At 58.8% G+C, this 12,754-nt stretch overlaps 1 protein-coding gene across 1 annotated transcript; it reads right to left on the bottom strand.

The window, feature by feature from the left end:
* Nucleotides 1-1,397: 1,397 nt before the first annotated feature.
* LOC308062173 (uncharacterized protein) lies at nucleotides 1,398-10,750 on the bottom strand (the record flags this gene model as incomplete). The annotated part of the gene is made up of 2 exons (XM_080383230.1): nucleotides 10,414-10,750; nucleotides 1,398-4,782 (listed from the first exon to the last, which is right to left on the bottom strand). The coding sequence occupies exon 2, from the start codon at nucleotides 4,680-4,682 to the stop codon at nucleotides 1,398-1,400; it is 3,285 nt and encodes a 1,094-aa protein (XP_080239356.1). The 5' UTR covers nucleotides 4,683-4,782; nucleotides 10,414-10,750.
* Between the last annotated feature and the right edge of the window lie 2,004 nt (nucleotides 10,751-12,754).

Below are 12,754 nucleotides of genomic sequence, written 5' to 3'. Positions count from 1 at the left end.
GGAGGGAAGAGTCCCACCAACAGCTTTGGCCTCCAGGCTGGAGAACCCTGTCCCAGGCTCAGGCACCGCTGCCTCCGGGCTCCCCTACCCCATCCTGGGGCAATAAGGCAACTCTCTTCCTTCTACAGAACAACACTCAAAGCCTAAGGGGAGTTTCCTCTTAAGGCATTTCCTCCCTAATGCAGGTTTCCCCCAGGCCTAGAGGTTGCCACAGGGCTCTATGGTCAGTGTTCAAAGGTGTCTCAAATGCCAAAAGGAAAGTGGCTTTTTGCAGGCAACAATGCAGTGAGATTTCTGAAGCTGTGTAAAATAACGTGTTCACCTTGCCCATCAAGTGCGTTATCGTGAGGACCTGGCCAGGGCCCTGGTTTTGTACAGCAGCAGAGATGCTGTTGTAGCCACAGGACTCCAAGTTCTGGCGGCTTGAAAGGAACAAACTCAAACATCTCAGAGCTCACCATGACATCCAAATAGCTGGCCGGGAAACCCTTCTTTGAAGCTGCTAGATGAAATGACAGGGCAGAAACGTAGAGGGAGCAAGTTTTCTCAGGAAAGGAAAGAGAAACCCCACTTTTTTTGAAACACAGATTTAGCCCCCTTAATATTTTTTCTTGTTAGATTGTGTCAGCAGTCAGACTGCAAGCACGTGATTAAACTGTTAAAACACCCAGATACTTGAGGATTATTTACTGTATTAAATCCTCTTACAAGCAGGGCGGTCTGTTGCCCTGCGGGTAGTACAGTGGTATGGCTGGCATGGCAGGCAATTTTCCTTTCCTAGTACAAGGATGCATTCATGAAGGCAACTCTAGGGTGTAAGCGGTGCCGCACAACAAAGCAGCCTGTGAAAGCCAGACGTTAGCCGTTAGAAACAGGAAGAGGCAATGGGCCTTTGCTTCAGACTCAGCAAAAGATTTACCAAACCCGAGGAAGGTGACAAAAAGGGAAGAGTTTCCGTGGCGTAACTTTGGTGTGGCAGGTGAGGTTTCCATCCCTGTTCCTCATGCCTCCGCCTCGTTTTGTTTGCAGATGCAGTGTTGGATCAAACTGCAAGACGAGTTTTCTTTACTGCACATGCTACTGTAGTGCAAATACCCTGTGGTTTCTCAGGACGCACACCAATCCCACCCCTAGTGCCTGATGGCTGAGATCCCCACTGGCTCCAGTAGCTGCACTCGGACCCCCCCTCACTCCACTGGCTGCACTGGGACGCACACCAGTAGCTGGCACCACAAGCCAGAGCTGCCTACGGCCTCGGGTTGACTCCAGTAGCTGGCACTCAGTCCACCCCCGCCACGTCCCCCATAGCAGGCACGGAGTCCCTTCAGCTCACAGGCAAACAGGACAGGGAGTGAGATTACACAGAGAGGTCATTAAAAGAGGTTTAATGAGAAGCTCTATGAGAAGACAGGACAGACGTCATCTATGCCCTGCCACCAATCACTTGTCTCTGGGGAGACTGTGGTGTCATCAGGTCGCCCGTCACCTGGAACTTCCTCAACGAGATTAGAGGGGATCAATCCCCTTGTGCCGTCGGTCAGCTCTCCCACGTACCAACCGTCTCCATCCACGTCTCCAAAGACGTAAACGTATTGTCCAGCAACTAGCGGAAGCTCCAGCTCAGGCTGCTCGTTGGGACCATCGAAAGGATCATAGCTGTAACGAGCGATGAATGCTCGAAGCTCTGCCGGTTGTTTTCTCATAGCCTCCAGCAGGACGGACTCCTTGTCTGCTCCCAGGTTAGCCTGCTGCGGCTTGGAAACGGTGCTGTTGGATCTTTCTCCTTCCAGCCATTGCAGTTCCTGAAACAGCTGCTGGCGGCGTTTCTTTAGATTCTCAAACCGATCACTGAGTTCCTTCAGATGGGCAGGGAATGCCCGCAGGGATTCTCTGTGCTCCCTGTGGGCCAGCTTTGTCTCCTCATGTTCCCTCTCCAGCTGTTGACTCCTTTCTGCCCTGTCCCTCATGGCTTTCAGCTCGCGCTCGGCCGCTTCCAGCCAGGTAAAAAGACAGATGGTTGCTTGGATGGCAGAGTCTCGCTCCTCTGCCAGTCGCGCTAGCTGCATTTTCAGGTTGGCATTTTCAGCCTGAACCTGTTCTGTCAAAGCCATCTGCCCACGCAGGCGAGCGTTTTCTTCAGCCAGGTGGGTGTTTTCATTTGTCACCTTGGCGAGCTGCACCTGCAACTCCTCACCAACTTGCCCGGGGGTGCTCACATCGGAGGATCCTTCTTCATCTGCGGCCGCTCGGGCCTCCAGCCCCTCAGCTGCCTTCTGTGCCAAGTCGTGCCACTTGTCCCTTGCCAGCAGAGCTCTGATGGGCTCTCCCATTTCTCCACCCCTCGGCTGAGGAAGCAATGGTGGGAACAGTTGCTCAGCGGAGCGCTGGATGGGCAGTGGCACGCAAGCATTGACCAGGCGATCGATGGTCACCTGCAGCTGCCTGGCTCGCTCTCCCAGCCGCAAGGTGAGGGCAGCTAGTTGAGCATTCTTCTGCTGCAGTCTCCCTGCCTCCTTGCATGCTCTTGGAGAACCGTCCTTTCCCAGGAGGCGGCTCTCCATCTCTGAGGAACTCTGTTGCCTCTCCAGGTCTTTCAGAAGACGCTGCAGGCGTCTGCTCTGCTCCAGCAGATGGCTGCATGCGCTGCCAGGCAGCATCAAGTCCTCCCGCTCCATCAGCCGGAGCTGAGCACCTCTCACAGCCTGGCACGTTGCTTGTGGCCCAGCACTGTGGCTTTCTGTTGGTCTTTCCTGCAGGGCCGCCAAGGTGTGGGGCCTGTTTCTGCCAGAGGAGCAGGAGCTCTGCGTCCCCTGATGGCCCTGGTGGCCAGGAGAGCCCTCAGGCTGGGCCGTGCAGGGGGAGGCAGGCAGCTCGCGCTTGAACCGCTGCAGGATGGGTTGGGTGGACAGTGCCATCTCCTGCTGCAGCTGGTTCTGGAGGCAGTGGGTGCGGGTGGGCTGGGAGACAGCTGTGGCATTGGCTGCAGGGCTGTGTGGGGCATGGCTCCAGCTCTGCCCACTGGCGGCTTTCCCCTGCTCACCAGGGATGCCCCGAGTAGATGAGTCAAGCTGTTGGTGTCTGCTGGCTGTGGTGATGGTGGCCATCTGATCCTCCGTCTTCACTGACGGCATGGCCACATGCTCCTTAAGAGCCTCTTGGTGCTCCAACAGCGATTTGCCGTTGCACTTGGTCTTTATGAGAGACGGCTGTGTTTTGGGGTGGCGCTCTGCCACTTGTCCCTGGTGCCCTGAAGCCACATCCCTCCTGCCCAGGGAAACTGGCACAGAAAGTCTGCCAGCAGCACTGGTGCTTTTACGTGCGTCACGCACGGGAAGAGCTGCAGAGGCCTTGCCACTGTGGGCCGCCCGGACCTCCTCTGTTCTTGCCATCTTCGTCGCACCCAGCCTGTGTTCCCGATGGCACTGTGCCGCTGTCTGCTGGCTGGGTCGTTGGCTCCCAGTGAAAACCTTGTCCAGGTCCTTCCTCAAAAGGCACCTCTTTGTCTCCTTCCCAGCTGCGGCATTGGCTGCAGGGCTGTGTGGGGCATGCCTCCTGCTCTGCGCACTGGTGGCTTTCCCCTGCTCACCAGGGATGCCCCGAGTAGATGGGACAAGCTGTCGGAGTCTGCTGGTTGCAGTGCTGCTGGCCTTTTCCCTGCCCTGGCCAGAAGCTGCAGAGGCTGCTGCTGGCAGAGGCGGGAGCTTGCAGCAACTTCTGGCAGCTCCTGGTGCCCGAGCTGCGTGCACCTTCTGTGGTGCTGCTGCCTGCCTTGCTGGCAGACGGGCTGTCTCCTCGCGCCTCACCCTGACGGAGGGCATTGCCACCCTGCATGCTGGGCTGTCCGTCTGCAAGAGAAGGCGAGGAGAGAGGCTGCATGACTGTGGCCCTTTGCCCGTGCCCCGTGTCCCAGCTGGAAAAGACCCTGTGCCGGCTCCCCTGCCAGCCCCCAGGGCAGCACTCGGCCCCACAGGGAGTTGCCGCTCGGCTCCCAGAGCTGGCTGGGGAGCGCACTGGTCCGGCCATGGCCCACAGTGACTCCTGGGAGCATCCCCGACATGCCCGGGCAGCCTGCAGGCACGGCTTGTGGGGCTCAGTTTGCTATGTGACCGGGCCCTCCCGTCCCCTCCTGCAGCTCCCGCCTGCCTGTCGGCAGCTCCTGGACTCGGGAAGACGTTTGTCCCGGCCTCCCTCGGGCTCCCTACCTGTGCGCGTCGGCTCCCAGCGGCCTGCAAGCTCTGTGGGCAGGGGAGCCCTCGCAGCCTGTTCCCATGGGGGGACGAAGCCTGTCCCTGGCTGTCCTGCGGCGCTGCCAGCGGCTGCCTGTGGCCCATCTGAGGGCAGGAGGAGGAGAAGTCAAGGACTGGAGGCGGCTGCCTTGGCACAGCGGCCCCCACAGTGGCGGCAAGCCCGGCCCCGGCACTAAGGCAGCTCCGCGTGGCCCTGTCCCACCACAGGCGTCCCCCTCCTGCCCCGTCCCTCACCTGGTGCTGGTTCTGCAGGCCCGGCAGCCTGCTGTTGGGCTGGGGGGGGGCGTTTGCCTCCTCATGCGTGGGCATCTTCGGCGGCGTCTGCCGACGACCGACCATGGTCACCCAAGGGAGATGCTGCCTCCTGAGGGAGTGGCTCTCCTGGGAGTGGGCACCCCAGGGCTCTGGCTCCTTAAATACCCGCGGGGTCACCATGGGGACCCGTATCACAGTGACCTCTGGGCATGGTGCGCCGCCTGCATCACAAAGCCCTTGCGGTTGCTGTGGAGACGCTCACACCCACACCTCGCGGGGACTGGCTGGAACCGGCTGTGCCCGGCGTGGGGCAGCCCCTGCTTGCCCCTCACAGAGGCCCCAGCAGGCCCGAGCCCGCACCTCCCACATCCCCCCGGTGCCAGCAGCCTCTGCAGAGCTCAGTCCTGTGTGCGTGCAGCAGCTCTGGGTGCCACCGCCCGGGGCCTTGTCCCCAGGCATGGCTCCCACACAGGGCGCCCAGGCCTGGGGACGCTCCGGTGCCCGCCTACAGCAACGCAGGGAAGGCCCGCAGGCCCGTGCTCAGAGGCCACTGGCCACGCCGAGCTGCTCCCGGCAGTCGCCGTGGGCCGCGGGGTGACCAGCCCTCTCCTCAGCCGGCTCTGGGAGGTCCTTCCCAGGCTGCCCTTCTTCAGTGCCTTTCCTCCAGAGGTGGAGCGGGCAAGGGCTCACACCCACAGCCAGGACGAGGGAGCAGGGCTGCCTCCCTGGGGCTGACGGTCTGTGCTCCCTTTCGAGCTGGAATGAGAAGAAAAGCTGCCTTTGTTCCCAGTTACAACACAGAGAAACGGCTGTCTCGTGCACAAGCCTGCACCTTTTCTGACAGAAAATGGCTTTGGGGTACTATGGAAACTCCTGGGGAGAAAAAAAAAAACCCAAACCATTAAAATAAACGCGGCTCAGCTGATGTTGGAGACCTTGGTATTAGACACCCAGACTTGTTCTCCTCCACGCAGTTATCACTCCTGCACCAGGAACTGCTTGCTAGTGGGTGAATCTGACAGCAGCAGCTCCCAGGCAGAGCTGGGAGCAGCTCCTGGGGACATCTTTAGGCTTTACAGCAGTGTTTGCTGCCCCAGCACGGGTCCCCTGCCCCCTGCAGGGACCAGGCAGGAGGCTGGAGGGAAGAGTCCCACCAACAGCTTTGGCCTCCAGGCTGGAGAACCCTGTCCCAGGCTCAGGCACCACTGCCTCCGGGCTCCCCTACCCCATCCTGGGGCAATAAGGCAACTCTCTTCCTTCTACAGAACAACACTCAAAGCTTAAGGGGAGTTTCCTCTTAAGGCATTTCCTCCCTAATGCAGGTTTCCCCCAGGCCTAGAGGTTGCCACAGGGCTCTATGGTCAGTGTTCAAAGGTGTCTCAAATGCCAAAAGGAAAGTGGCTTTTCGCAGGCAACAATGCAGTGAGATTTCTGAAGCTGTGTAAAATAACGTGTTCACCTTGCCCATCAAGTGCGTTATCGTGAGGACCTGGCCAGGGCCCTGGTTTTGTACAGCAGCAGAGATGCTGTTGTAGCCACAGGACTCCAAGTTCTGGCGGCTTGAAAGGAACAAACTCAAACATCTCAGAGCTCACCATGACATCCAAATAGCTGGCCGGGAAACCCTTCTTCGAAGCTGCTAGATGAAATGACAGGGCAGAAACGTAGAGGGAGCAAGTTTTCTCAGGAAAGGAAAGAGAAACCCCACTTTTTTTTTGAAACACAGATTTAGCCCCCTTAATATTTTTTCTTGTTAGATTGTGTCAGCAGTCAGACTGCAAGCACGTGATTAAACTGTTAAAACACCCAGATACTTGAGGATTATTTGCTGTATTAAATCCTCTTACAAGCAGGGCGGTCTGTTGCCCTGCGGGTAGTACAGTGGTATGACTGGCATGGCAGGCAATTTTCCTTTCCTAGTACAAGGATGCATTCATGAAGGCAACTCTAGGGTGTAAGCGGTGCCGCACAACAAAGCAGCCTGTGAAAGCCAGACGTTAGCCGTTAGAAACAGGAAGAGGCAATGGGCCTTTGCTTCAGACTCAGCAAAAGATTTACCAAACCCGAGGAAGGTGACAAAAAGGGAAGAGTTTCCGTGGCGTAACTTTGGTGTGGCAGGTGAGGTTTCCATCCCTGTTCCTCATGCCTCCGCCTCGTTTTGTTTGCAGATGCAGTGTTGGATCAAACTGCAAGACGAGTTTTCTTTACTGCACATGCTACTGTAGTGCAAATACCCTGTGGTTTCTCAGGACGCACACCAATCCCACCCCTAGTGCCTGATGGCTGAGATCCCCACTGGCTCCAGTAGCTGCACTCGGACCCCCCCTCACTCCACTGGCTGCACTGGGACGCACACCAGTAGCTGGCACCACAAGCCAGAGCTGCCTACGGCCTCAGGTTGACTCCAGTAGCTGGCACTCAGTCCACCCCCGCCACGTCCCCCATAGCAGGCACGGAGTCCCTTCAGCTCACAGGCAAACAGGACAGGGAGTGAGATTACACAGAGAGGTCATTAAAAGAGGTTTAATGAGAAGCTCTATGAGAAGACAGGACAGACGTCATCTATGCCCTGCCACCAATCACTTGTCTCTGGGGAGACTGTGGTGTCATCAGGTCGCCCATCACCTGGAACTTCCTCAACGAGATTAGAGGGGATCAATCCCCTTGTGCCGTCGGTCAGCTCTCCCACGTACCAGCCATCTCCATCCACGTCTCCAAAGACGTAAACGTATTGTCCAGCAACTAGCGGAAGCTCCAGCTCAGGCTGCTCGTTGGGACCATCGAAAGGATCATAGCTGTAACGAGCGATGAATGCTCGAAGCTCTGCCGGTTGTTTTCTCATAGCCTCCAGCAGGACGGACTCCTTGTCTGCTCCCAGGTTAGCCTGCTGCGGCTTGGAAACGGTGCTGTTGGATCTTTCTCCTTCCAGCCATTGCAGTTCCTGAAACAGCTGCTGGCGGCGTTTCTTTAGATTCTCAAACCGATCACTGAGTTCCTTCAGATGGGCAGGGAATGCCCGCAGGGATTCTCTGTGCTCCCTGTGGGCCAGCTTTGTCTCCTCATGTTCCCTCTCCAGCTGTTGACTCCTTTCTGCCCTGTCCCTCATGGCTTTCAGCTCGCGCTCGGCCGCTTCCAGCCAGGTAAAAAGACAGATGGTTGCTTGGATAGTAGAGTCTCGCTCCTCTGCCAGTCGCGCTAGCTGCCCTTTCAGGTTGGCATTTTCAGCCTGAACCTGTTCTGTCAAAGCCATCTGCCCACGCAGGCGAGCGTTTTCTTCAGCCAGGTGGGTGTTTTCATTTGTCACCTTGGCGAGCTGCACCTGCAACTCCTCACCAGCTTGCCCGGGGGTGCTCACATCGGAGGATCCTTCTTCATCTGCGGCCGCTCGGGCCTCCAGCCCCTCAGCTGCCTTCTGTACCAAGTCGTGCCGCTTGTCCCTTGCCAGCAGAGCTCTGATGGGCTCTCCCATTTCTCCACCCCTCGGCTGAGGAAGCAATGGTGGGAACAGTTGCTCAGCGGAGCGCTGGATGGGCAGTGGCACGCAAGCATTGACCAGGCGATCGATGGTCACCTGCAGCTGCCTGGCTCGCTCTCCCAGCCGCAAGGTGAGGGCAGCTAGTTGAGCATTCTTCTGCTGCAGTCTCCCTGCCTCCTTGCATGCTCTTGGAGAACCGTCCTTTCCCAGGAGGCGGCTCTCCATCTCTGAGGAACTCTGTTGCCTCTCCAGGTCTTTCAGAAGACGCTGCAGGCGTCTGCTCTGCTCCAGCAGATGGCTGCATGCGCTGCCAGGCAGCATCAAGTCCTCCCGCTCCATCAGCCGGAGCTGAGCACCTCTCACAGCCTGGCACGTTGCTTGTGGCCCAGCACTGTGGCTTTCTGTTGGTCTTTCCTGCAGGGCCGCCAAGGTGTGGGGCCTGTTTCTGCCAGAGGAGCAGGAGCTCTGCGTCCCCTGATGGCCCTGGTGGCCAGGAGAGCCCTCAGGCTGGGCCGTGCAGGGGGAGGCAGGCAGCTCGCGCTTGAACCGCTGCAGGATGGGTTGGGTGGACAGTGCCATCTCCTGCTGCAGCTGGTTCTGGAGGCAGTGGGTGCGGGTGGGCTGGGAGACAGCTGTGGCATTGGCTGCAGGGCTGTGTGGGGCATGGCTCCAGCTCTGCCCACTGGCGGCTTTCCCCTGCTCACCAGGGATGCCCCGAGTAGATGAGTCAAGCTGTTGGTGTCTGCTGGCTGTGGTGATGGTGGCCATCTGATCCTCCGTCTTCACTGACGGCATGGCCACATGCTCCTTAAGAGCCTCTTGGTGCTCCAACAGCGATTTGCCGTTGCACTTGGTCTTTATGAGAGACGGCTGTGTTTTGGGGTGGCGCTCTGCCACTTGTCCCTGGTGCCCTGAAGCCACATCCCTCCTGCCCAGGGAAACTGGCACAGAAAGTCTGCCAGCAGCACTGGTGCTTTTACGTGCGTCACGCACGGGAAGAGCTGCAGAGGCCTTGCCACTGTGGGCCGCCCGGACCTCCTCTGTTCTTGCCATCTTCGTCGCACCCAGCCTGTGTTCCCGATGGCACTGTGCCGCTGTCTGCTGGCTGGGTCGTTGGCTCCCAGTGAAAACCTTGTCCAGGTCCTTCCTCAAAAGGCACCTCTTTGTCTCCTTCCCAGCTGCGGCATTGGCTGCAGGGCTGTGTGGGGCATGCCTCCTGCTCTGCGCACTGGTGGCTTTCCCCTGCTCACCAGGGATGCCCCGAGTAGATGGGACAAGCTGTCGGAGTCTGCTGGTTGCAGTGCTGCTGGCCTTTTCCCTGCCCTGGCCAGAAGCTGCAGAGGCTGCTGCTGGCAGAGGCGGGAGCTTGCAGCAACTTCTGGCAGCTCCTGGTGCCCGAGCTGCGTGCACCTTCTGTGGTGCTGCTGCCTGCCTTGCTGGCAGACGGGCTGTCTCCTCGCGCCTCACCCTGACGGAGGGCATTGCCACCCTGCATGCTGGGCTGTCCGTCTGCAAGAGAAGGCGAGGAGAGAGGCTGCATGACTGTGGCCCTTTGCCCGTGCCCCGTGTCCCAGCTGGAAAAGCCCCTGTGCCGGCTCCCCTGCCAGCCCCCAGGGCAGCACTCGGCCCCACAGGGAGTTGCCGCTCGGCTCCCAGAGCTGGCTGGGGAGCGCACTGGTCCGGCCATGGCCCACAGTGACTCCTGGGAGCATCCCCGACATGCCCGGGCAGCCTGCAGGCACGGCTTGTGGGGCTCAGTTTGCTATGTGACCGGGCCCTCCCGTCCCCTCCTGCAGCTCCCGCCTGCCTGTCGGCAGCTCCTGGACTCGGGAAGACGTTTGTCCCGGCCTCCCTCGGGCTCCCTACCTGTGCGCGTCGGCTCCCAGCGGCCTGCGAGCTCTGTGGGCAGGGGAGCCCTCGCAGCCTGTTCCCATGGGGGGACGAAGCCTGTCCCTGGCTGTCCTGCGGCGCTGCCAGCGGCTGCCTGTGGCCCATCTGAGGGCAGGAGGAGGAGAAGTCAAGGACTGGAGGCGGCTGCCTTGGCACAGCGGCCCCCACAGTGGCGGCAAGCCCGGCCCCGGCACTAAGGCAGCTCCGCGTGGCCCTGTCCCACCACAGGCGTCCCCCTCCTGCCCCGTCCCTCACCTGGCGCTGGTTCTGCAGGCCCGGCAGCCTGCTGTTGGGCTGGGGGGGGGCGTTTGCCTCCTCATGCGTGGGCATCTTCGGCGGCGTCTGCCGACGACCGACCATGGTCACCCAAGGGAGATGCTGCCTCCTGAGGGAGTGGCTCTCCTGGGAGTGGGCACCCCAGGGCTCTGGCTCCTTAAATACCCGCGGGGTCACCATGGGGACCCGTATCACAGTGACCTCTGGGCATGGTGCGCCGCCTGCATCACAAAGCCCTTGCGGTTGCTGTGGAGACGCTCACACCCACACCTCGCGGGGACTGGCTGGAACCGGCTGTGCCCGGCGTGGGGCAGCCCCTGCTTGCTCCTCACAGAGGCCCCAGCAGGCCCGAGCCCGCACCTCCCACATCCCCCCGGTGCCAGCAGCCTCTGCAGAGCTCAGTCCTGTGTGCGTGCAGCAGCTCTGGGTGCCACCGCCCGGGGCCTTGTCCCCAGGCATGGCTCCCACACAGGGCGCCCAGGCCTGGGGACGCTCCGGTGCCCGCCTACAGCAACGCAGGGAAGGCCCGCAGGCCCGTGCTCAGAGGCCACTGGCCACGCCGAGCTGCTCCCGGCAGTCGCCGTGGGCCGCGGGGTGACCAGCCCTCTCCCCAGCTGGCTCTGGGAGGTCCCTCACAGGCTGCTCTTCTTCAGTGCCTTTCCTCCAGAGGTGGAGCGGGCAAGGGCTCACACCCACAGCCAGGACGAGGGAGCAGGGCTGCCTCCCTGGGGCTGACGGTCTGTGCTCCCTTTCGAGCTGGAATGAGAAGAAAAGCTGCCTTTGTTCCCAGTTACAACACAGAGAAACGGCTGTCTCGTGCACAAGCCTGCACCTTTTCTGACAGAAAATGGCTTTGGGGTACTATGGAAACTCCTGGGGAGAAAAAAAAAAACCCAAACCATTAAAATAAACGCGGCTCAGCTGATGTTGGAGACCTTGGTATTAGACACCCAGACTTGTTCTCCTCCACGCAGTTATCACTCCTGCACCAGGAACTGCTTGCTAGTGGGTGAATCTGACAGCAGCAGCTCCCAGGCAGAGCTGGGAGCAGCTCCTGGGGACGTCTTTAGTCTTTACAGCAGTGTTTGCTGCCCCAGCATGGGTCCCCTGCCCCCTGCAGGGACCAGGCAGGAGGCTGGAGGGAAGAGTCCCACCAACAGCTTTGGCCTCCAGGCTGGAGAACCCTGTCCCAGGCTCAGGCACCGCTGCCTCCGGGCTCCCCTACCCCATCCTGGGGCAATAAGGCAACTCTCTTCCTTCTACAGAACAACACTCAAAGCCTAAGGGGAGTTTCCTCTTAAGGCATTTCCTCCCTAATGCAGGTTTCCCCCAGGCCTAGAGGTTGCCACAGGGCTCTATGGTCAGTGTTCAAAGGTGTCTCAAATGCCAAAAGGAAAGTGGCTTTTTGCAGGCAACAATGCAGTGAGATTTCTGAAGCTGTGTAAAATAACGTGTTCACCTTGCCCATCAAGTGCGTTATCGTGAGGACCTGGCCAGGGCCCTGGTTTTGTACAGCAGCAGAGATGCTGTTGTAGCCACAGGACTCCAAGTTCTGGCGGCTTGAAAGGAACAAACTCAAACATCTCAGAGCTCACCATGACATCCAAATAGCTGGCCGGGAAACCCTTCTTTGAAGCTGCTAGATGAAATGACAGGGCAGAAACGTAGAGGGAGCAAGTTTTCTCAGGAAAGGAAAGAGAAACCCCACTTTTTTTGAAACACAGATTTAGCCCCCTTAATATTTTTTCTTGTTAGATTGTGTCAGCAGTCAGACTGCAAGCACGTGATTAAACTGTTAAAACACCCAGATACTTGAGGATTATTTACTGTATTAAATCCTCTTACAAGCAGGGCGGTCTGTTGCCCTGCGGGTAGTACAGTGGTATGGCTGGCATGGCAGGCAATTTTCCTTTCCTAGTACAAGGATGCATTCATGAAGGCAACTCTAGGGTGTAAGCGGTGCCGCACAACAAAGCAGCCTGTGAAAGCCAGACGTTAGCCGTTAGAAACAGGAAGAGGCAATGGGCCTTTGCTTCAGACTCAGCAAAAGATTTACCAAACCCGAGGAAGGTGACAAAAAGGGAAGAGTTTCCGTGGCGTAACTTTGGTGTGGCAGGTGAGGTTTCCATCCCTGTTCCTCATGCCTCCGCCTCGTTTTGTTTGCAGATGCAGTGTTGGATCAAACTGCAAGACGAGTTTTCTTTACTGCACATGCTACTGTAGTGCAAATACCCTGTGGTTTCTCAGGACGCACACCAATCCCACCCCTAGTGCCTGATGGCTGAGATCCCCACTGGCTCCAGTAGCTGCACTCGGACCCCCCCTCACTCCACTGGCTGCACTGGGACGCACACCAGTAGCTGGCACCACATGCCAGAGCTGCCTACGGCCTCGGGTTGACTCCAGTAGCTGGCACTCAGTCCACCCCCGCCACGTCCCCCATAGCAGGCACGGAGTCCCTTCAGCTCACAGGCAAACAGGACAGGGAGTGAGATTACACAGAGAGGTCATTAAAAGAGGTTTAATGAGAAGCTCTATGAGAAGACAGGACAGACGTCATCTATGCCCTGCCACCAATCACTTGTCTCTGGGGAGACTGTGGTGTCATCAG

Source organism: Falco punctatus (genome assembly GCF_963210335.1).
Source record: "Falco punctatus genome assembly, chromosome: 4".
NCBI classification, from domain to species: Eukaryota; Metazoa; Chordata; class Aves; order Falconiformes; family Falconidae; genus Falco; species Falco punctatus.
The sequence above is the reverse complement of the archived record's forward strand: the minus strand, read 5'-3'. Positions and strand labels throughout refer to the sequence as shown.